This window comes from Rattus rattus, chromosome 9 (assembly GCF_011064425.1).
Source record: "Rattus rattus isolate New Zealand chromosome 9, Rrattus_CSIRO_v1, whole genome shotgun sequence".
In the NCBI taxonomy this organism is placed as follows: domain Eukaryota; kingdom Metazoa; phylum Chordata; class Mammalia; order Rodentia; family Muridae; genus Rattus; species Rattus rattus.
Window position 1 is genome coordinate 60,737,831 of NC_046162.1, and position 23,477 is coordinate 60,761,307.

General features: G+C 51.6%; 3 protein-coding genes across 3 annotated transcripts; 2 read left to right on the forward strand and 1 right to left on the reverse strand.

Moving 5' to 3' along the window:
- Window positions 1-273: 273 nt before the first annotated feature.
- On the forward strand, window positions 274-9,505 carry Ifi35 (interferon induced protein 35). Its single transcript, XM_032912248.1, has 7 exons — window positions 274-451; window positions 7,376-7,474; window positions 7,974-8,121; window positions 8,235-8,341; window positions 8,438-8,624; window positions 8,723-8,829; window positions 9,014-9,505. The coding sequence occupies exons 1-7, from the start codon at window positions 431-433 to the stop codon at window positions 9,203-9,205; spliced, it is 861 nt and encodes a 286-aa protein (XP_032768139.1). The 5' UTR covers window positions 274-430; the 3' UTR covers window positions 9,206-9,505.
- Window positions 9,506-9,546: 41 nt separating this feature from the next.
- Window positions 9,547-17,276, reverse strand: Vat1 (vesicle amine transport 1). The gene is made up of 6 exons (XM_032912247.1): window positions 16,763-17,276; window positions 14,039-14,246; window positions 13,494-13,664; window positions 13,301-13,390; window positions 11,159-11,400; window positions 9,547-11,010 (listed from the first exon to the last, which is right to left on the reverse strand). The coding sequence occupies exons 1-6, from the start codon at window positions 17,180-17,182 to the stop codon at window positions 10,927-10,929; spliced, it is 1,215 nt and encodes a 404-aa protein (XP_032768138.1). The 5' UTR covers window positions 17,183-17,276; the 3' UTR covers window positions 9,547-10,926.
- A 1,785-nt stretch (window positions 17,277-19,061) lies between these two features.
- Window positions 19,062-22,517, forward strand: Rnd2 (Rho family GTPase 2). Its single transcript, XM_032913689.1, has 5 exons — window positions 19,062-19,330; window positions 19,822-19,909; window positions 20,694-20,803; window positions 21,426-21,560; window positions 21,750-22,517. Exons 1-5 carry the CDS (start codon window positions 19,229-19,231, stop codon window positions 21,999-22,001), a joined length of 687 nt encoding a protein of 228 aa, XP_032769580.1. The 5' UTR covers window positions 19,062-19,228; the 3' UTR covers window positions 22,002-22,517.
- The last annotated feature ends 960 nt before the right edge of the window (window positions 22,518-23,477 follow it).

Consider the following 23,477-nt stretch of genomic DNA (forward strand, 5'->3'; position numbering starts at 1 on the left):
GCACCCTTTTGGAGGCAAAAGCAGACAGATCTCAGAGTTAGAAGCCAGCTAGAGCTACGTTGAAACCCTGTCTGTCTTGAAGTCTTAAGAGAGAGGCTAGGGAATCCTACCAATTGGTTTATGCTACAATTGACTGCCTGGGAAAGTTAGGGCCCGAGTTCCCTTTGCAGTCCCAGGAGCCCATGCCTGACTGGGTAGTTAGATTGAAGACTTGGGAGGCTCCTCCCAAGGGTGGGGCTGTAAGCTCAGAGGCAGAATTCTAAGAAACGAAAGTGGAAGTGAAGCCTGCAAGCAACAGCAGGGAAGTGAATTTCAGACACTGCTGGAGGCTGAGGAGACCAAAGCCGCCTCTGACGGTTCAAATAAAAAGCTTTGGTCCCTCAGAACTCTACCCTTCCAGCCCTGCTCTGAAGCCTCAGATGTGAGAACCATGTCTGTGACCCTGCAAGCTGTAAGTAATGGAGCAGGAGCGTGTGTTTGCTGTGTGTGAGGGGGAACTGCTCAGCTCAGGCCTGCTGGGGCCTGGGGAGAGGTAGAGCACTTAGGATACCTTGGCCTGAGGAGCTGGTCATTTACCTATTGCTTCAAAACCAGGGCGCTGACACCCCAAGTCAGGACCTAGACAGTTCTTTATGTGATGTATGTTTTGGGTTTGTAGAGAGCTGAAAACGTCAAAGGTGTCTCCCTGTTCTAACAGCAAAGGGATTACTCTGAGGTACTTCCCAGCCAAACACTCCTCCCCTCAGATTGCCACATCAACCTGACCATTGGTCCTCTCTGGGACAGGTGGCCTCCTCTCTGTGCCTCTGACTGAGGCCACCTCAGATACGCTAGGTTGAGCTGTGAAGTCTCAGCCGGTGAGGCTTCAGGAGCAAGCACAGTGTCTTCCTACAGTGCGCAGCACCTGTGAGGAGGGGAGCCAACGCAGCCTGGCCTCAAAGCTCTCAGTCTCCCCTTGTTAGTTCTCTGGCACGGAAAACTTAATTTGCCTCCCAGATACAATTAAAAAATAAATAAATAAATAAATAAATAAGGAGCTATCAGGAGCCAAATAAGTAAAAGGGGCAATAAAAAGCAACCTCGCCTGGCTTCAGTCCAATCCCCCTTTCTTCACTTACGATATTAAACTTCTTCACAAGGATACCTAGAAGGAGGGCTAGGGAGCTAGCTCAGTCTGCCAACTGCTTACCTTAAGAATGTGAGAATGGAGGGGTTGAGGTTGGGGATTTAGCTCAGTGGTAGAGCGCTTGCCTAGGAAGCACAAGGCCCTGGGTTCGGTCCCCAGCTCCCAAAAAAAAAAAAAAAAAAAAAAAGAATATGAGAATGGGGCTGGAGAGATGGCTCAGTGGTTAAGAGCACTGACTGCTCTTCCAGAGGTCCTGAGTTCAATTCCCCGCAACCACATGGTGGCTCACAACCATCTGTAATCGAAAAAAAAAAAAAAAAAAAAAAAAAAAAAAAAAAAAGAGATCCAATGCCCTCTTCTGCTGTGTCTGAAGAGAGTGACAGTGTACTCACATATATAAACAAATCTTTAAAAAAAAAAGTATGGGGCTGGAGAGGTGGCTCAGGTTAAGAGCACTGACTGCCAGAAGTCCTGAGTTCAAATCCCAGAACCACATGGTGGCTCACAACCATCTGTAATGAGATCTGATGCCCTCTTCTGGTGTGTCTGAAGAGAGTGACAATGTACTCATCTATAATAAATAAATGAATCTTAAAAAAAAAAAAGAGAGTATGAGAAGAAATCCAGTCCTTAAGAATAGAGATAACAGGACTGGAGAGATGGCTCAGTGGTTAAGAGCACTGACTGCTCTTCCAGAGGTCCTGAGTTCAATTCCCAGCAACCGCATGGTGGCTCACAACCATCTGTAATGGGGTCTGATGCCCTCTTCTGGTGTGTCTGAAGACAGCTACAATGTTGTACTCAAAAAGTGAATAAATAAAAAGTATTAAAAAAAAAAAAAGAATAGAGATAACAAAACAACAACAACAACATAGCCTTGTGGCATGTGCTTGTAATCCCAGCAGTAGGGTTGAAGAGACAAGGGACAGCTCTAGGTTATGGAGTGAGAGACCCTATCTTGAAATAAGTAGTGGCCTGGGGAGATGGCTCAGCAGTTAAGAGTATGTGTTCATAGACATAAAATAAATCTTTTTTTTAAAAAAAGAGTACAGGGCTGGAGAGATGCTCAGTGGTTAAGAGCACCCGACTACTCTTCCAGAGGTCCTGAGTTCAATTCCCAGCAACCACATGGTGGCTCACAACCATCTGTAATGAACTCTGATGCCCTCTTCTGGTGTGTCTGAAGACAGCTGCAGTGTACTTATATATAATAAATGAAAAAAAAAAAAAAAAAAAAAAAAAAAGAGTACAGGACTGGAGGGATGACTCAGTGATTAAGAGCACTGACTGCTCTTCCAGAGGTCCTGAGCTCAATTCCCAGCATCCACATGGTGGCTCACAATCATCTGTAATGGGATCTGATGTCCTCTTCTGGCCTGCAAGTGTATATGCAAGTGGAACACTGTATACATAATAAATAATAATAAAAAAATCAGCCAGTGTTCTTCACTGCTGAGTCATGTCTCCAGCCCCAGATTTATTGATCTTATGTATGAGTGTTTTGCCTACATGTGTGTATGTGCACCATGTGCACGACTGGAACCCTCGGAGGTCAGAGGAGGATGTTGGATTCCCTGCAGGGAAGTTAAGTTCTCTGCAAGAGCAGTCAATGCTCTTAACTGCAGAGTCACCTCTCCCGCCCTGCCAATAATGTGTCTTATAATCACTTCATAATCTTTATTACTGCTGTTACTGTGTGTATGTGTGTGAGAGGGAGTGTGAGTGTGTGAGCACACATGCCTTGGTGAGCATGTGCCAGTCACAGGACGTTTCCGAAAGTTCTCTCCTCCCACCATGGGATCTGGGGTCAAATTCAAGTCATCAGTCTTGTGGGTCACGTGCTTTTATCACCGAGCCATCTCACCAGCCCACCCCCCTACCATTTTAGTCTAATGCCATTGACCCAGCAAGCAGGGGAAGTGCATCAGTGGCTGTAAGGAGACACTTATTCAAGTATCACAAAATCACCTCCTAGGCTGAGGTGTAGAGCCCGGATAGAGCATGTCCCTGCTTCTGTCCCCAGCACGGGGACTAGGGTGGAGGTGGGGAACAGGAGGGGAGGCAGATCATGGTTTGGCAACTTGAGCATTTGGGTTACGCAATTAACAGTTAGACTTATCATAAAGACGATGATCAGGAGTTCACGTGCAGATAAGTCTTCAACTCACAGTGGTCTGACTTCACCAAAGAGTGACACGCACTCCATGAGAAGTGTCTTCTTTCACTGTTTACTTCTGCTTTGCTTTTTTTTTTTTTTTTTTTTTTTTTTTTCGGAGCTGGGGACCGAACCCAGGGCCTTGCACTTCCTGCTCTACCAGGCTAAAAGCGCTCTGGGGACCACTGAGCTAAACTGAGCTAAATCCAACCCCTCTGCTTTGCTTTTTGAGGCAGAGTCTCACCCCGTAGACTTGTTTGGCCTGAATGTCCCAATGTGGACCAGACCGGGCTCAAACCCTCCCGAGCTCCACCTGCCTCTCCAAGGCTGGGGTTAAAGTCGTGCTCTACCACACCTAGGCAGGAAGTGCTCTTTGAATTTTGATCTTTTCCATTGGTGATACGATGTTATCTCTGCGTTATGGCGAGGAGTCACGTGGATGGCTGCTGAAGCTCGGCCATGCTAAACCATGTACCTCCTCAGTGTGTGTCTCCCACTTCTTCCCTCCTATGTATTCACTGGGACAGGATCTGGATACGTAACCCAAGCTACTTCAAATTCAGTTTTCCTGCTTTGCCCTCCCTCGTGCTGGGACTGTATGTAGGCTTACACTACACTTCTGGTTTATTCAATGCACTTCTTAAGAGGATCATTTTTATTTTATTTTATTTTAGATTCTCGGTAGGTGTTTGGTTTTCTTTCTTTCTGTCACATGGACTTTGGTAGCAAATCTAAATCAGGTGGAGGTGTTCAGTCCTTCTGGGCTTCAGGAAATTGATTCCCGACCACCTTGCTAAAGTGACCACATAAAGTCTGGCAAGCACAAGACCACCAGAGACACGTATTTCAGAAATGTCCCTCATGGGGCCATCTCTACTGTGCTCCAAATAGCAAACTTCTTAGTGGCGTGTTGCTGTTGTTGTTGTTGTGTATCCAGTGTAGTTAGGGCAGGCATCGGGTGGCTCTGGCCCTTTTTGTCTCCAGTGTTGGTGCTCGTGGTTTTGGTCATCCCAGATCCAGGACCCAAAAGCTAATGCATTTTAGACTTAGCAATGCTTTCTACTCACAATGGGCTTATCCCACCGTGAACAGAGAACATCGTGCAAGGATTACTCCCCCCCCCGCCCCCCCGGAGCTGAGGACCAAACCCAGGGCTTTGCGCTTGCTAGGCAAGCGCTCTACGACTGAGCTAAATCTTAGACCCCACAAGGATTACTCTTGTGGCATCTTTTATAACAGGGAAAAAGGCAGGAATACGTTGCCTTCCTATAATTCCAGTCAAGTGCTCTGGAGGCTGAGGCAGGGGGATTGCCTGAGTTTAGAGTTAGCTGGCTCACTAGAGACCTTGCATCCAAAACACCAAAACAAGAAATAAAAATGTACATGACCAATTATTGGTTTAAAAAGATAAAACGCTACGTAGTTGGGGACGTGGCTCAGTGGGCAAGGCCCCTGCTGTGCAAACATGAGGGCCTGAGTTTGAATCCCTGGAACCCAAATAAAGCTGGCCATCGTATCTTGCATCTATGACCCCAATGCTCCAATGTCAAGGTAGTAGCTACAGACAGGAAGTCCCCAGAAGTCCAGGGCTAGTCTGGTCTGTGCAGTGGTGACATTTGAGAGACCCTGTCTCAAACAGGTAGAAGGAGAGAAGGAGAGGACTGACATCTGCCTTGTTCTTAGACTTCCACTTGTGTGCCATGTGCACGCATGTATCCATGTACGTACGTACGTACGTACACACACACACACACACACACACACACACACACACACACACACACACACACTCTAGATCAACTGGTGATGCACACCTTTAATCCCAGAACTCAGGAGGCAGAGGCAGGGAAAATCTCTGAGGGTGAGCCCAGTCGGTCTACAGAGTGAGTGCCAGGACAGCCAAGGCTACACAGAGAAACCCCTGTCTCAAAAAAACCAAACAAAGGGGTTGGATATTTAGCTCAGCAGTAGGCGCTTGCCTAGCAAGCGCAAGGCCCTGGGTTCGGTCCCCAGCTCCGAAAAAAAAAAAAAAAAAAAAAAAAAAAAACAAAACAAACAAACAAACAAAAAAACAAAACAGCCTCCCAAAAAACAAAACAACAACAAAAAGTTATTTATCTCTTTTTTTTTTTTCCAGCTGGGAAAAAAGATATAGAGATTATTTAGAACTACATCTTTTTTTTTTTTTTTTTGGAGCTGGGGACCGAACCCAGGGTCTTGCACTTGCTAGGCAAGTGTTCTACCACTGAGCTAAATCCCCAACCCCTAGAACTACATCTTGATGGGGAAAATATTAAAAAACACTCCTCATCATCCTCCAGGGTCCTGACTGGTGTCATCTTACTGGCCCGCAAACACAGTTTGTAACTCTGAGTCATTCCTGAGCTGGCATAATGTGGTCAAGCTCTAGTTCTCCTCTGCTCCAAACAGAACAAATCCATACAGAGTGTCGTCAGGGACACCTGTGGCAGGCTCCTGCCCTGTCACAGCTTCATTTGTCGCATGTTAACTGATGCCTGTTTGTTTCAGAGACTTCTCCAGACATCAGGGATACAGAGGAGATCAACCCAGGGTGGGATCATTCCAAGTAAAGATGACATTCTCTGGGCCAGTCTTCCTTATCAGGTTTCCTAATGCCCTCCTGAACTCTGCCAGCCAATGTCTGTGCTCTCCCACAGACAAAGGTTCATTCACGGGTATTCCTCCCCCTCTGTTCTGTTGCTGCCCTGTTTGGACTCACTCCAACGCACACCAGCCTGAAAGGCTGCTTGGTGTGTGGAAAGAGGAAAGCTGGGATATGCAAATTCCTTCTCCACTCCGAACTTCATTTCTGCACTGGGAAGCACTGATTGGCAGAGCCCTCCCACATCAGTCAGCCTGGCCAGATGACTTTTGACAAATCCGCTAACCTTTTTCAGGTAGTCCCCTCATCTATAAAGTCAGAACAAGACAGTTACCTCCGTAGCGTTGTAACAAGATTTGAGTGGTAGAGTCATTTTGAAAGACTTAGTTTACGGGTCGGGTAGCTCATGCCTTAATCCCCGAACTCTGCAAGCCACAGTAGGACTGCTGTGAATTCGAGCCTGAGCTATGTGGCCGGTAGAAGTCCGATTGGGACTCTATATGACTGCTCTGCCTGGAGACAACTGAAGGGAGGGCTGGAGATGTAGCTTGGTTGGGTAGAATATGTGCTTGGGGAAAGTCCTGAGTTCAAATCCTCACACTGCATAAATCAGATAGTAGATGCCTGGAATTCCAGCTCTGAGAAGGTAGAAACTGGAGTTCAAGATCATCCATGGCTTCAGAAAGAGTGTGAGGCCAGCCAGGGCTACCTGAGATTCCATGGCTCAGAAAGACAGAGTGTGAGGCCAGCCTGGGCTACTTGAGTTTTTTTTTTTTTTTTTCTCTATGTAGCCCTAGGTGTTAGCCTGCTACTTGAGACTTTTATCCTCAAAAGAAAGAGGAAGAAGAAGAGGTGGGGAAAGAGAGGAGAACAAAATGGGGTAAAGGTGGTTGCCGAGCAGGCCTGACAACTTGAGCGTAATCCTCAGAGCCCACAGGGAGGGAAGAAAGAACAGACTCCACAACATTGGAGTCCTCAGGGCTCCTCACAAATAAATCTAGAAGGAAAGTAAACAGATCTAGCCCAGTAAATATTAACTAATAGGCTGGGGGAGCGGAGTTCGGTGATAGTGTACACCTCGAATGCCAGGTCGAAGGACCAGGGTTCAATCCCCAGGACAACAAAGAGTTAGCAAGCGTGGTTTGAAGCCTTGCTACTTCCAGCCCCGGCTCCTTCTAGAGGGTTCAGTTGTTTTCATCTCTTTCGATCAGGATTGTCCTGCCCGGGGTCTTGTAGCAAGAGCTAGGCTAGTGTTTGTCAAACTCCGGACCTGGCTTGTGAATCAGTGGTAGCTGCTGCAGGCCCCCTGGGTGGACTGGGTTAGAACCAGGCCAGGGAAAAGGGGTTGGGAATGTTTAGAGATTTGAACATCATCTCTGCCCTGGAGAGTCCTGACTAGCCCTCCCCTGCCCCCTCCTCCAGGTTCTAGAAAGACCGATAGTTATCTTCTTATTCCCTTCTGCTCCAACAGGTCCTCTACAGTCTTCAGGAGGAGCAGTCCAGGCTCAAGTCGAGGCTGCAGGAACTACAGCAGCTGAAAAGGGAGCGCATAGACGCTCCCAGAGACAAGGTCAGGTGGGAACGGAAGTATTCCTGGTAGGAAGGGGCTGAAGAGCACTTTGCAGCTCTGCCAGAGGACACAGGTTCAGTTCCTGGCCCCTACATGGGGCAGCTCCTAACTCCCTGTAGCTCCTGTAGCTCCAGTTGTAGGAGAAACAACACACTCTTCTGGCCTCGCATGCATGCACATGCGCATGCACACGCGCACGCATATATGTAATTACTTATTTCCTCGCTATGTGACCTCAAGTACATTGTTGGAGTTCTTTGATCTCTTTTCTCATCTGTGAGATGAAGTTTCTCACCTCCCAGGCTTGTGTGAGGGCAAGTCAAGAGCTTGTATGAAAAGTGCCTGGTGTGACGAGCCTATACCCAGCTCTTCCATGAAAGCCTTCTGCACTGAGTGTCAACCAAACAGAATTGGGGAACACGTTCTGTCCAGAGGGGAGTGATAGGGACCTCTCCTACTTCTCAAGATTTTTACTCCCCCTCCCTTTCCCAACCTCTAGATCCCATTCCCGGTGCCTGAAGTCCCCGTGGTATTCCAAGGTCTAACTAAGCAGAGCGGCCAAGCACCCAAGTCTCTAGTTTCTAACTTGAAGATCTGCTGCCCTCTGCCTGGAGGTTCTGCTCTGATCACCTTTGATGACCCCAAAGGTTAGCCTTGGTGGTGGTGGTGGTGGTGGTGGTGGTGGTGGTGGGGAATCTGGGGAAGACTCAGAGGGGAAGTCATAAGGTTTCCCAGTACTGATCCTGTCCCTCCACCCAAGTGGTTGAGCGGTTGCTACAACAAAAGGAACATAAAGTTGACATAGAGGACTGCCGGCTGCGGGTGCAGATCCAGCCCTTGGAGCTGCCTATGGTGACCAACATCCAGGTGACACAGCGGTGGGTCCTCCATACAATAGGTGGGAGTCCGTGTTTGGGTCCTACGGATGAGTGGACCAGCTGAGCCTGCTCCGTCTCCTGCCAGGTGTCCAGCCAGCCGGATAGCCACAGGGTGCTAGTCAGTGGCTTTCCTGCTGGACTTAGGCTGAGTGAGGAGGAGCTACTGGACAAGTTAGAGATCTTCTTCGGCAAGGCCAAGAATGGAGGTGGGGATGTCGAGACCCGGGAGATGCTGCAAGGGACTGTCATGCTGGGATTTGCTAATGAAGAAGGTAAGGGTCCTGCAGGGGAGGTAGGGGGCCAGGTTGCATGAGACTGGGGGAAGAGATGCCTCAAAGGCCAAAGGCCATCATCCCTCCATTTCTCACAGTGGCCCAGCACTTATGCCAGATTGGCCAGTTCAGTGTCCCACTGGGTCGGCAGCAGGTCCTTTTGAGGGTCTCTCCCTATGTGAGTGGGGAGATCCAGGAAGCTGAGGTAAGTAAAGGTGGGGCTGGGGGGAGCATCTACTTGCCGGAGGGCTGAGGGCTCAGGGCTCCCCAACAGGGAGCTTCCAGACCCATCCATGTTTTTTGTGGGATGTTCCTTGTTCTAACCACTGCTCCTCACGGCCCTGCATTCCCATGAGCCCTTACAATTCATTTCCTGTCTCTTTTTCTAGATCAAATTCCAGCAAGCACCTCATTCAGTGCTGGTGACGAATATTCCCGATGTCCTGGATGCGCAGGAACTGCAAGACATTCTGGAGATCCACTTCCAGAAGCCTACCCGTGGGGGCGGGGAGGTGGAGGCCCTGGCAGTTGTACCTGTGGGGCAGCAGGGCCTGGCTGTCTTTACTTCTGAGTCAAGCTAGGGCTGCATGTCCACCTGCTGGGCATGGGACTGCTTATTGCCTAATGCTACCAAGAACAGTGAAAGGCAACCTGGTGTGACGGTCTTCTTTACTTCAAGACAGCTGTGGGAGGGCAGAACCCAGACCTTGACACTGGCTTTCCTCTAGTTCACTTCCTCTCACTTTATTTTTTTTTTTTTCACTTGAGACAAGATGTCTCGTCTATCCCTGGCATTCCCTCTGTAGACCAGGCTGGCCTTGAACTCAGAGCCGCCTGTCTCTGCCCCCAAGTGCTGAGATTAAAGGTGTGTACCACTACCATTCAGCCCTCCAGCAACTCTCAGAAAACATCTGGTCAGGACTCAGGGTTTGGCTGTTTATTGACACAGACACAAAGGCAGCTGTGGTAATGGGGTGGGGGACACAAAAGCAAAAATCACACTTCCTACATGGAGGCCTCAATTAGACAAGAGAGAGGCTGGGTCCCTCCCCTCACACTCCCTCTGACAGTGGCTGGAGTAACAGCTCTCTCTAATCCAAGCTCAGAAGCAGCAGGTGACCCCCACCTAGCCTCAAAGGTCCCCACTTTGGCTCCAGAAGCCCCTGTCCTTTTAACCAGCTCAGTAATTCCCCTACCCGAGCTCCTTCTCCCCCACCAGTGTAAACAGAGTTTGGGGCTGAACAACAGAGCTCTGGGAAGGTAGGAGCCTCCCTAGATAGCAAAGGGAATGTGCTTGGCGTTTCACTTCGGTCCCAGAACGAGACCCAGCAGTGTCTCCCAGAACTCGGGCTGATCCAGCTTACTGCCTCTTCATTCTCCACCACTGACAGAGATAGGCCAGGCCCCAGACCACAGTAAAAACAATTGATCCCCAGAGGCTAGAGCTACTCCCTACCCCCGACCCCTGGCACATACACAGATTTTTGGCAGTGTTGGACTGGGGAGGAGTAGGCCTCAGCTCCACCAGGACGAGGAAGGCACTGGGGAGAAGGGTGGAAAAGGAGCCAGAGATAGGGCTGCCCGCTACACACACACACACAAGCACAGGTTTTCTGATGCTAAGGCACTGAGACAAATCCAGAGACCTCAGTGAAGGGTGGGGTACCCAGTACCCCTCGCAGAGCGGTGAGCTAGGGAGTCGGTCTGATTCCTGCCCTTGCGGTAGGAGGCAGCAAACTGGAGGTGGAAGAAGTCTAATTGTGCTTACGACACTGGGGACGGGAGACAAGGTTGGGGTGGGCCTCGTCGGCCTGGGTTGCATGAATACTACGGAGGCACGGGTACATGCTGGACTCACTCACACAGATTAGCCCCACATCCTGAGCTGACGCAGATTCTTTGGGTGGGGGTGGGGCAGGAGGGAAGATGAGGCTAAGGGGGAAGCACACAGGATAGGGCAGGGACAGACTGGCTAACCTTGGCACAAAAGCAGCATGGCAGGCCCGGGAGAGGGGGGGTGGCAGGAAGCAGCCAGCCTCCTGCTGACCCTCCCTGTCCCCTTGGCAGGGCCCAGACATCCAAGTGGTCACTTCCCAACCTCTCTTGAGGGAAGGAAGGGGGAGGGAGGGCCCTGAGCAAAGAGCAAGCTCAGAGCAGGGAAGCAGTCATCAGCACAGAGACCTTTTCTGGGGAGGGAGGGTAGAGCATCATGACAGGATGAAATGTGAGAGGCTGGTGGGCAACACAACAGGACTTCCCATCTTCCCCCTTCCTGGCTCTCCAGGGCCCTCAGCCGCTGGCCCTAGGTCTCCTTCTCAGGCCCAGGAACCAAGAGGACTTTGCCTATGTTTTTCTTCTCCTGCATCTGCCTCATGGCATCAGCCACCTGGAGAGAAAGAGAAGACCATTCCTGATGCTGTCTGTCCCACCTCCCTGAGCCAGGCTAAAGAAGACAGGTGCCACCTGCCCCTGGATCCTCTCCCGAGGTCCTGGGCTCTCCGGTGTAACCCAGGCCCTCTTGCCATCAGGCTCACCTTCTCGAAGGGCCAGACTGAGTCGATCCGGGGTTTGATGTGGCCCTGATTGTACAGAGCCAGGAGGTGGGTAACCACCCTACTGACGAGCTCCACCTCACCGTCCAGGTAGCCCAGGTGGAAGCCGCACACAGCTCGGTTGGCCTGCAGCAGCTGCAGAGCTGTCACACTGAACTGATTCCACCAGGTGCGGGCCATGGCCATCAGGTTCCGCTTGGGGCCCGTCAGCAGGTTGGCCATGCCTAAGGGACAGAGTGACACGTCCTATGATCCAGCTGCCAGGTACATCTCTGTGCATCTGAATCCAGGTCTGCCTAGCTCCTTGATCTCCTTATTCATACTCAACACAAGGACAATCCTGGAACTTCTGGTTCCAGGATTAGGCCATACTAATTCTTTGTACACACACACACACACACACACACACACATATATATACACAGAGACACAAAGACACACACACAGGCTGGCGAGATGGCTCAGCGGTTAAGAGCACTGACTGCTCTTCCAGAGGTCCTGAGTTCAAATCCCAGCAACCACATGGTGGCTCACAACCATCTGTAATGGGATCTGATGTCCTCTTCTGGTGTGTCTGAAGACAGCTATGGTGTACTCCTATATAATAAAAAAAAAAAAAAAAAAAAAGACACACACACAGAGACATACACACACAGACATACAGACACACATACAGAGACATACACATACAGACATACATACAGACACACACACAGAGACAGACATACACAGATACACAGACACACAGACACAAAGACACATACAGAGAGACATACATACAGATATACATACAGACACACACAGAGAGATATACACACAGACACACACACACACAGACACACACACACACACACACACACACACACACACACACAAAGCCTTTGAGATGGCTTTATGCCAAGCTTGGCAACCAAAGTTGCCTTGGGGCCCACATGATAGAAGAGAACAGAACTGTCTCCTGCCACTGTCCTCTGAATTCCACATGTGCACCATGGCACCTATGTACACATACAATAAACAAACATTAAAAAACAGCACACATCCAGGTGGTTGAAGGGTGGCTCACACTTTTAATCCCAGACAAATCTCTTGAGTTCGAGGTCAGCCTGATCTACAGGGCTGGGGATGTAGCTCAGCTGGAATGGTTGCCTACCCTGAGCTGTGTAAGTCAGGTGGATGTGTGGTGTAAGCCTGAAAGTCAGCATTCGAGAAGCAGAGGCAAGATGAGAGACGTTTGGGCTGGTCCTTGACTATACGGTGAGTTTGAAGCCAGCTTTCTTTTTTTTTTTTTTTTTTCGAGCTGGGGACCGAACAGGTCCTTACGCTTACTAGGCAAGCGCTCTATCCTGAGCTAAATCCCCAACCCTTGAAGCCAGCTTTCTATACGAAAACCTTACCTCAAAAAAAAAAAAAAAAAAAAAACAAAAAGAACTAGAGAACGGACGTAGGCATAACACACAATTTTAATTCTAGTACTTGGAAGAGAGGGGCAGGTGGATCTCTGTGAGTTCCAGGGTAGCCAGAGCTACCAGAGTTACATAGTGAGATCTTGTCTCCCCCTACCCCCAAAAAAGGAAGAAAATGAGACAGAAGATTGCACCCCGCCAGATATGGCGCCCCACTCCTTTTACCTCAGCAATCAGGACATGAAGGCTGGGGAGGGAAGAATCGGGAGCTCTTGGCAGAGAAAGAGAGTGCACGTGCTCTCTCCCAAAATTGCTCCCACTTTTATATTTACTTTTTTGTGTAAAGTAGGTTTTAAAATAAATATCCGGCTTGCCCAAGAAGCCCAGGTGGTGGTGCTGTGGGAAGCAGGCAGACTGGTTGGTTTTGCATCAGAAATAATCTCCAAAAAGAACACAGAATTCCTGTGACTCGCATGAGGCTTATGAAAGGGAATGAGTGGCCGTCACCCAGGGGCAGCAATCTATTCAAATATCCAGGACCCTTCTAAACCCCGACCTCACTAGAGAGCTCTGGACAGTCCATTCCCCCCTTATTCAAAAGCTCAGGCCACTGTATCCCATCCTATTGGTGGGATTTTCTACCCACTGATTATGAATCAGTAGTCCCATCCTCCTGTCCCATGCGACTTCTCTGCGTTTGATACCACTGACAACTCACCGTAAGTGACAACTTTGCCCATGGGTTTGAGAAGGTGGTAGCCCTTCGCAGTGTCCGACCCACCCAGAGGGTCCATGACGATGTCTACTCCTGTCAAAGAGTGAGACCCAGGGGGGAAACCCATTAATATCCACAGATCTGGAGATCCCTCGTCCCCATCTCCCTGTGCTGTGCCAACCTCCCCACTTCTCACCTTTGGGGGAGATCTTTTTGATCTCATCCACATAGTCAGTCGTGTGGTAGTCGATGGGGTGTGTGACCCCGTTCTCCTTCAGCACCTCATGCTTGCTGGCTGAGGCCGTTCCGAACACTGTCACGTTCTCCACGGTGCGGCATAACTGCAGGGCTGCCATGCCAACACCACCTGCAGCAAGAAGCGGGCACAGAGTCACTTGGTCGCTCAAGCCTCCCAAAGACCCAGTCGTCAGTCCATGACTTTCATTGTGCCTTAGCTCACTTGGGGGCCCACGTTCAAATGCCATAATTGAGAACAGGAGGGACAGAGACTGGACAGGAAACGAGGTGTAGTGTGAGGGTGAGGGCACTTTGCTAAGAACAGCGGGCTGGACCTGGTGTCTAAATGTTACCAGGGCAACTATACCGCAGAGGCCTCCAGGCTCCACAGGCCAGGCAGTCTGGTGTTGCCATGACAACAAAGCAGATAGGCTACAGAGAGGGGCCTGGAAAGGAAATCAGGTCGGGTGAAAAAAAAAAAAAAAAAAGGAAGGGACCTGTCACCTGCAGCCATGTGTACCAAGACGCTGTGGCCGGGTCTTAGGTTGCCGAAGTCAAAGAGAACCATGTAGGCGGTGATATAATTGACCAGCAAGGCAGCAGCTTCCTCAAAGGTCATGGCCTCCGGCATCAGGAAAGTCTGGGCTGATGGCACAGTCACTTCCTCCTGCCACATCCCTGACCGGTTCAACACCATCACCCTATCCCCTGCCTAAGAAAAAGGGGAAAATGTCATTTGATTACTCATTCATTTGCCCACAGGTGACTTACCGACCTTCGCCAGTCCCAGATGGAGTTGAGGTAGCAGGCACAGCAGTGATGGATGTAACAGTGACAACATCACTGCCTGGGTGTTTATCTAGTGCTTCCTAGGGAAGCAGTCAATCAGTCCTCACATCAGCTTTGGGCTGGCCTTATCTCCACGTAACAGATCATACGCTTCATTATTGTGTAAGATCCCTGAATGCAAGAAACTTACCGTTAGGGCACGCATAACCATGGTAAAAGAGATCGAGCTGCTTCGATTACCAAGGTGGGCTCCGCCATTTTAATGACGATGCAGCCGTGAGCAAATGAAACTTATTTAGCCAGTTTCCTCATCTGCAGGAGGGGGATAGTAAGACCTCTAATTCAGAAAAAAACAAAAAACAAAAAAACCAGCATTCGGTGATAGTGGGATGTACATCACACAGTTAATACTTAGCGATGTTCGCTAGGAGAGGAAGCCAAACTGTAGAGAGAGGGCTACACACAGCAAGGGCCACACCACAGTGCAGGTACATGTGCCTGAGCTGTAAACAGCATGTAGTTGGGTGTGACCGGAGGTCTTCTTCAGTTCTATACAGGCTCACGTTGGCAGCCCCAGAAAAAACATGAACCCAGACCTGGTACAGCAAGCCTGATGCTCAAGAAGGGCAACCCATTCCAGCCACAAGGAAAAGACACTGTCTTTCATTCCTAGTCCCACAAGAGTTTCTCTGCAGGAGGCCAGGGGGACAAAAGACAGAAGGATTTTTCCAGTTTGGCAACTAGGCAGGAGGAAGGGGGAGCCTTGGTTAGCAATGAGTCCTCCTGGCTCTCTGAAGACCATGCAGAGAGAAGTGTGGGTGTTGGCCTAGACAATCAGGGCTCATCTTAGCTCCTTACAGGATATTCAAGATGCACAGGGTAAGAGGACCATTACACAGGTCCTTTTACATGTCATCAAGTCCCCACACACTGCTAAAGAGGACACCTCTGTGAGTTCTGGCCTGGGGAAGGAAGTCCCAAAACCAAATCTAGGAGACACAGTAGCAACCCAAGGGAGCTAACAACAGAGCAATAAGTCAGTAGGAAAACTGGCCGGTTCCAGATGTAATCTAGAACAAGTATCAATCTTACTCATACCTAACCTTTAGCCTTCCCGACTCAGGGCCATGACACCTCCCCAACTCAGCCTCCAGGAGGGTGGGAAAGCCCTCCCCATAGAATCCAGGCTCTTACAGCAGATTCTTGCCCTAGGCAGGAAATCCTGTATTTACCAGGCGGAAAGTGTGGGGAGGAGTGGACAGAGGGGGGCCTTCAGCAGAAACACGAACTATTAACTTCCCCTTCTACCCCCTACCCTCCAAAAGTCCCTTCAGCCCCATCCAAGAGTAGAATTATTTCTAAGTCAGGGCAAGGGTGTGACCACTGCTGGATTCTTTAAGGAGGAGCTGTTTTCATGTTCAACAAATGCAGCAAAAGCAGCAGGTTAGCAAAGGCAAGACTCAGACTGCTTTGGAGAGGCTTCTCATGAAGGTGCTGGATTTGAAAAGAAACTCCTAAATACATGATATAAAGAGGCCTCAATCAAGATCTCTCAGAAAGCTGGTCATCTGTAAGTCTCATGTGGCCAAGGTTATGGCTGCGATTAATGATAAACGAGGAACAGACCGGCAAAGCTGGGCCAACCTGCTCAAGGTGCCACACCTCCCTACCCTAGTCCAAATGGGCTACGCCTGGATTTCAGAGGCTGGGGTCCTCTGAAAGGGAGGAGCAGTTTGGGCCGGAAGTTCCCAAGGGTAGCCCTGGGTCGTGGCCTGCCCGCTGAGTCACTGAAGAAGAGAGATGGAGTTGCAGTCACGAGAAAGCAAGCCCAAGACAAAGATGGGAGACTGATCCCGCCTCCCCCTCCGCAAATACCCGAGTAGTAGCGTAAGGCCCGTGGCGGTGGGGGAAACCAAGCTCCCTCGGCTCCATGATGGGTGTGTCCCCTTTGGCCCAGCTCGGGGAGGGGCCGTCATACACCCCCATACACCACGGGGCTGCATGTGACTAGCGTTCTGGCACGGCGTCTGCGCCCCCGCCTAACCCCGTCTACATAGCTTCTCAAAGCTCCGTCGGGAGGGAAAGGGGCAGCTAGCCACCACCCAGAGTCACAGACCACAACTGCCCCGGGAGTGTTTAGTGGGCAGGGGTACAGGTGTGGTTTTACTAGGGGAGGGGGACGAGTAGGTCATTCTGCGCATGCGCCTGGCCGCCTTATTGTTTTCCCCCCAACTCCTCTTGGGGCGGCGGCCACTACTAAAAAATGCTTTGGGAAGGGGCAATAACATTGTTGCCAGTTCTCAGTAAATCCTTTACCCAGGAGCCTCAAGGCCTAAATTGCTTTCCATGTGTTCCATGTTTAGTCCACCGCGTCCCTGCTGGCTTCCCGGCCCGGCCACACCCCCGGCACGCGCCCACTCCTGCCCTGCTGCCGCTCACCTTACGGTCGCTGACACCCTCGCCCACGGCCACCACCACGCCCGCGCCCTCCATGCCGGGGGTGACCGGCAGAGGCGGCAGCCGGTCGTACAGCCCCTGGCGGCCCATGAGGTCGGCAAAGTTGAGCCCGCAGGCTCGCACCCGCAGCGTCACCTGACCGGGACCCGGGGCCGGGGGCACCGCCGGTCGGCTCTGCAGCTTCACTTTATCGTAGCCACCGAAGCCGGTGAGTACCAGGCAGCGAAGTGGCGGAGCCGAGGCGGATGCCGACGCTTCGGGGGCCGGTGGCGGCTGCGGGTCGCTCGCCACCTCGACGGTCGGGGGTTGCGAAGGCGCACCCTCCCCGGCTCCGGTCTCCGCCCGGGCCTCGGCTGCCGCCGCCACAGTGGCCGCCTCGGTTGCCTCCCTCTCCGCCGACATGGCTAGACTCCCGACGTGCGTTCCCAGCTGTACCGAACCGGTGCACAGCTGGGGAGGGCGGGACACGCGTCAGGAAGAGCGCAGGCTGTGGACACCAGTGGGTGGGGCGGAGCCCTTGCTCGGTGGGTGGAGCTTCGCGGGCAGACTTAAAGGGCTAGGCCCTCTGCTGACCCAGCTGCGAGGGCGCGAAAAGACAAGCGGTGCAGGTTGAGGGTGATGGTGTATGTGCGTGTGACTGATAAGCATAAGAAGATTCTGGGGCGTGCCGAGTCTAAGACTTGATTTATTCCTAGAAATCCTTATACGAATTAAAAGTTGTCGTGGCACAGTCTGAAGGATAATTTAAAAATCTGAGTTTATATCAGATTTGGGGAGCTAGTCACCTGTGGATCAGAACCTGGTGAAATTGTGCCTCAGGTTGAACTCTACCGTTTAGTAATACGCAGACTGCGTTCACCGTGTTCTCGCAATGGCAAACTGCAAGCCTGTGAACCTCTAAGGCAGGATCTCACTATGTAGCCATGTCTGGCCTGGAGCCTGGAACCTGCCATGAATACAAGGCCAGCCTTGAACTCGCAGAGATTTGCCTGTCTTGGCTTCCAGAGTGCTGTGGTTAAAGGCATGCACCATCACCCTACCCTCTCTTTTCTTTCTCATTCTCCTTTAGAACCCAGAGCCTCATGAATGTAGTTTTACTCTTGAGTTTCATATCTGACTTAAACCGTCTTGGGTGTTAATGCTGTGTGTCTGTTTACTTTCTGAAAAGTAGTGATGATGTTGTGTTTTAGTTAACCATTACACGGTTATTCAAAACCAGATAAAATTAAAACGAACATCCTGGACTTAAGGAAAAGTTTTGTTTGCTTTGAGACATAGATTTCTCTATTTAGACCTGGCTATCCTGGAACTCATTCTGTAGACCAGGTGGGCCTCAAACTCAGACAGATCTGCCTGCCTCTGCCTCCTGAGTGCTGGGATTAAAGACGTGCAGCACCATGCCTGGCTAAGGAAGATTTTTTTTTTTTTGGTCTTTATTTATTTATTTATTCATTCATTCATTCATTCATTCATTCATTCACTTTACGTCCGGATCGCAGCCCCTCTCCTTTCAGCCCCCCCCAAGTCCCTTCCTCCATCCTCCTCTAGGCAAAAACTGTCATGCAAATGGCGGTTTGATTATTGTTAGTCTGAGATGAGGCTGAAATTGGCTTTAGTGGCTTAGCTCTGCCCAGCAGAGCTGTCAATGGGTTCTAGCTTCCTTAGCCTTCCCTTTGAACTCTTTCTACCAAAATGTCCACCAGAGGACGCAAACTCTCCCCTAAAACTTTCCACTCAGTACTTGGCTAGAGGAACTTAGTCCACGTTTCTAGGTTGGTCTCAGGCCTCCACCCGTCGTTATGGAGATGGAAAGCTATGATGTCACTAATGTAGAGTGGGAGTGCTAGGGTCTGTACTTGCATTTACCCAAGCTCTGCCTGGACCCGAGAGTGGAGGAGGGAGACAAAAATCAAAAATCCTCCCTTTCCTAACATCTCACGCCCCCCTGTGTTCAGGAAATGCATGGCTGTCGCCGCGCGTGTCCGCCGCACTAGCACACCTGCGTGCACGCGTGGGCACACAGAAGGCTCGGGCCCTGCGCTTGTGTTTGTAGCTTCGCAGCCGACCCTTCAGAACTTCGCCCCGGTCCGCCCCGCCTCCACTCCTCAAATAAATGAGGCTCGCTGGTCACCAACACTCAGGGGTCACAGCTACGCGCTAGAGTCTGACTCGCAACCCCCCGCCCCCGTCCTCCTCACAGGCCCCGCCCCATCCAGGGCCCCGCCCCTCGGCGGTGCGGGTGGGAGGCGGGGCCAGAGGTGCGGCCCGCGGGCTAGGGGCGGGGCGGAGGGGGCCCGCAGCCCCGGGCGGGGGCTCGGCGCGGGCCCGCGAGATGCCGGTGTCGGCGGCCCGAGAGGCTGCAGCTGCAGCGGCGGGGGAGGAGGCGGCAGAGGCGGTGGCTGTGTCCGGGAGGGGGGCGGCGTGGGGGGCCGGCGCGTAGCCGGGACTATGGAGGGGCAGAGTGGCCGCTGCAAGATCGTAGTGGTGGGGGACGCGGAGTGCGGCAAGACAGCGCTGCTGCAGGTGTTCGCCAAGGACGCCTACCCCGGGGTGAGGAATTGGCGTCTGGAGAGAGGGGCACCGAGGCTGCGGGAAGTGGGTAATAGGGGCCCCGGGGGCCGCTGGAAACCGGTACCAGGGTAACCAGGGACGAGAGAAAGAGGCTCAGGAGGGGAAGGAGGCGTTGGGGGCTCTGAAAGGACTGCAGAGGATTGGAGTGGAAGGAATCAAGGAACACGGTGAAATGGATGGGGCTTAGGAGCATCAGAAGATCCCGGAGGGCGCTCTGGGAGAATGTCGGAGGTCCCGGGCATCTGAGAGGGAAAGAACTAGGGGCTAAACGGACCCCGAGGCGGGGGGGTCTGAGAGTCTAGCTAGGATTCTGTGGAGGTGGAGACAGTAGCTCCCCGGATCTTCCCTTAGCCCAGCCTCAGACCAACTTCTGTCTAGGGACTGAGCTGGACCGGGTGTCGAGGGAGGAGGGCAGTTGTCGGGGTGAGTACTGGAGAGAAGCTCTCATTTTGACTCATCCTTGTCTGCAGAGTTATGTCCCCACAGTGTTTGAGAACTACACTGCCAGCTTCGAGATCGACAAGCGCCGCATTGAGCTCAACATGTGGGATACTTCAGGTAGCACAAGTCCCTCGGGGTCACCCTGACTGCCAAGGTCCCTTACTCTAGCCCCTCCCTTGGCTAGAGCCTTAGATCCCCGGTCAGCTCAGACATCCATCCAGTTTTAGAACAGAACATCAATTTCTGTTTTAAGCCAGGGACACTGAGGCAGAGTTTCTTATGCCTGACAGAAACCATGTTCTGAAGTAGAAAGCCTCACATCAGCCCTGCAGCTGGGTTCTGCTTACCCAAGGAACTTGGAGAAATGACTTATTTTGTAACATGCTTCTTAGGAAATGGGACTGGGTTTAGGAAAGCTATTTAGAATTTCTGGGGTGGGGGACGGTGGTGGAAAGTATTTTTCCCCCTCTCTCTAGACTGAACTAGAGTCCCAGGAGAACAGGAACACTCGTTCCCTGTCCTTGCTCCAACCTCATGGGGAGGGTTTTTATTTTTACTTGGTTCCCTGGAGGACTTTGGAAGATGTGTCATCAAAGCCCAGAACGCAAGCACAAAATTTGTCAGAAGAGCGGTAGATTTTTCTGAGATTCTTAAAGGGCTTCCAAACTCCAAAAGAGTACAAATCGTCCGTGTTAGATCAGAGAAACCCATAAGCCACTTCCCACTCTTTCTGCTCCTCTCTGCCTGCTCTCCTTGAGACACACTCCCTCGATGGGTACTAAAGACCACTGCTTCACTGTTTGCCACCAGCATTCCTCGACCATGGTCACTTGAGTCCCTTATTCCCTTCCAGGCCTGCCGCCCACTTCAGTCGCCTTCTCTACTTTCTTTCTTCCTCCAGGTTCCTCCTACTATGACAATGTCCGGCCTCTGGCCTACCCAGATTCCGATGCTGTGCTCATCTGCTTTGACATTAGCCGGCCAGAAACACTGGACAGTGTCCTCAAGAAGGTGGGAGTCTGGGGAAACTGCTGAGGAGATTAGGCGCCCAGAGCATAAACGCGGAGGAGGGAGTAATGGCAGGTCCCTCAGCTGGGTAGTGGATGAAGCTGGTATCTCTCCACTCCAGCCCCATGCCTCCCACATGCAAGTCTGTCTGTCGTTGAGCTGGAAATGGTCCTGGGGCCTTGGGGGTCTGCTTATTCACCTTCCCTGTCCCCCTGGCCTTGGAAGGGCTGTGGATGCCGATTCTGAGGCTTTGGAAAGCCCTGTGGCTGGCTGTCCAGGCCATTGTTTCTGTAAGAAAAGTGCCCGGTTGAAACACTAGAGTCAGTGAGGTTGTCCTTAGTTCCCAGGCAGGGGAGGGTGTGGTTGGTCTGTTCTCAGGACAAAGTATGGGAAAGGGGAGTGGAAATGTGCAGGTTGAGGGTGACAGACAACCCTGGAGCCCTCGCTGAAACCCTCTTCCTCTTGCCTTCCACACTGCCCTGGTCTCTACCCGAGACCAGCTTCCTACATCAGTTCTTACCTAGGAAGGTCTAGAAGGATAAGTTGACTTCTGTGTTCACGGAGCAAAGCTTTTCCCTATATCTTCCTTCACCCCTCCGTAACTCTATTTTCCATCCCCAACCAGTGGCAAGGAGAGACTCAGGAGTTTTGCCCCAATGCCAAGGTGGTGCTGGTTGGCTGTAAGCTGGACATGCGGACTGACCTGGCCACCCTGAGGGAGCTATCCAAGCAGAGACTTATCCCCGTCACACACGAGCAGGTGAGACCCCTTCACCTCTAACTGAACCCCCACCTAGACTTCACACCCATGCCTGTTCTTTTGCCCTAACCGCTGACCCTAACCTTTAATTCTTCCCCAGCTCTGTCTGACCTTCAACCCTAGCCCACAGCCCTCACAATCCTTCCCAAATGAAGGCCTATAATTTTCACCCGTCTGCTGCTTCCCCAGGGTACTGTGCTGGCCAAGCAGGTGGGAGCTGTGTCCTACGTTGAATGCTCCTCCCGGTCTTCCGAGCGCAGTGTCAGGGATGTCTTCCATGTGGCCACAGTGGCTTCTCTTGGCCGTGGTGGCCATAGGCAGCTGCGCCGTACTGACTCTCGCCGAGGACTGCAGCGATCCACTCAACTGTCTGGACGGCCAGACAGAGGAAATGAGGGCGAGATGCATAAAGATCGAGCCAAGAGCTGTAACCTCATGTGAGGGGTTGCAGTGTGGCAGAGAGGGAAGAGGGCTAGGTGAGAGACACCATTGTTCCCCTGTGCACTCCTGGACTTTCTGACCTCCTGATCCTGGCCGGAAGGGCAGGGCAGGCAGAGGAGCAATTCTGGTTGAAGGAAGCTACTTCCTTATCCCTTTCCCTGCTGCTAGCCGAGAGAGCTAACAGGGTAGGCATCGGAGGCATGAACTTGGATAGGGCAGGTAGGTGTTCGGGAAACCAGACAATGACTTTGGTTGAGTCTCCTATAGAAAGTGTATCTTCCTTGCTCACCCTGGTCCCCATATCCCCGTCTGCCTTCCCCGAGGAAAGTGTCCATCTTCTCTTTGTCTCTCCTCTCACTTCTCACATCTGTTCTCATACCCGCTAACCTTTCAGGCAACATGCACTAAATTTTAAAGCAAGAAGTTCTTTCCTCCCATCAACCCACCAACCAGTTCGAGCTCCCCCCCCCTTCCCCAGCAGTCCGCAAATAAAAGCCCATGACCATGGAAAACGGCTATGGACTTAGCTTTGTTTCTTCTTTCCCACCCCACCAAAGGAAAGCAATCTACCAGTGTCCTCTCCACCAGAGAAACAAAGTTTAAAAGGCCCCGGGTGGGGAGGGGCGGGAGAGTAAAACACCTTGGGACTCCTCGGTGCAGTTAATGTGAGTGGACAGCCCCGGAGGAGGGGGACTTGGAGAGAACTGATGATGTCCAACTGCTCAGCCTTACTGAGCCTGGCCGGGTGTCCTGCTAGCATGGCAGAGGGCCTGCTGAAGTGGCACAAGCCCCTGTTCACCATCTCTGTCCTGGCTTGGAGCCTGTGATTCTCTAGAGATTATGAAGACAGGAAGGCATTGAAAGCCTCCACATCATTGAATCTGAACCCTGTATAAGGTGAAGTTTCCTAAGGGGATGGTAATCCCTGGGGTCTTTCCAGGGATCCAGACAGGGGCTCTCCCTCAGTTCTGTCTTGAGCTCAGTAATGATTGGTGGGCGGGCGAGCATCATCTGTAATTGAGAGTCACCCCCGCCCCAGCCCCCTGGCGAATGAAAGCTGGTGGAAGGGATGGCTGGAGTACTTGTCAGCAAGGACAGTGCTGGTCTGTTTTCTTGGGAGTCTGGTTTCAGATTGTCCTGTATTCCCTTCCTGGCTCTGGTCCCACTGGCCTCTTTTTGGTGACATTCTCCCCCAGGAACCATCGTTGGCTCTCCCCTCCCCCAACCCCACCCTGTCCAGTTCTCCCCGACAGGAGAGAGGGAAGGCAGGCGGGCGGGTGGGCCTTATCCTTCCATCTGCTGGGACCCCTTGCATACCCCATCCCTCCCTGCACTAAGTATGCACTGTGCTAGCGGCAGCGCCATATCCTGGACTGAGAGACGAAGACAGTGTCTGAGTTTTTGGAAACTAGCCCAGTAGGGAAGTGAGGAACCCTAAGTGTGCACCAATCCTTCTCAACTTTCCTAACACTGCAA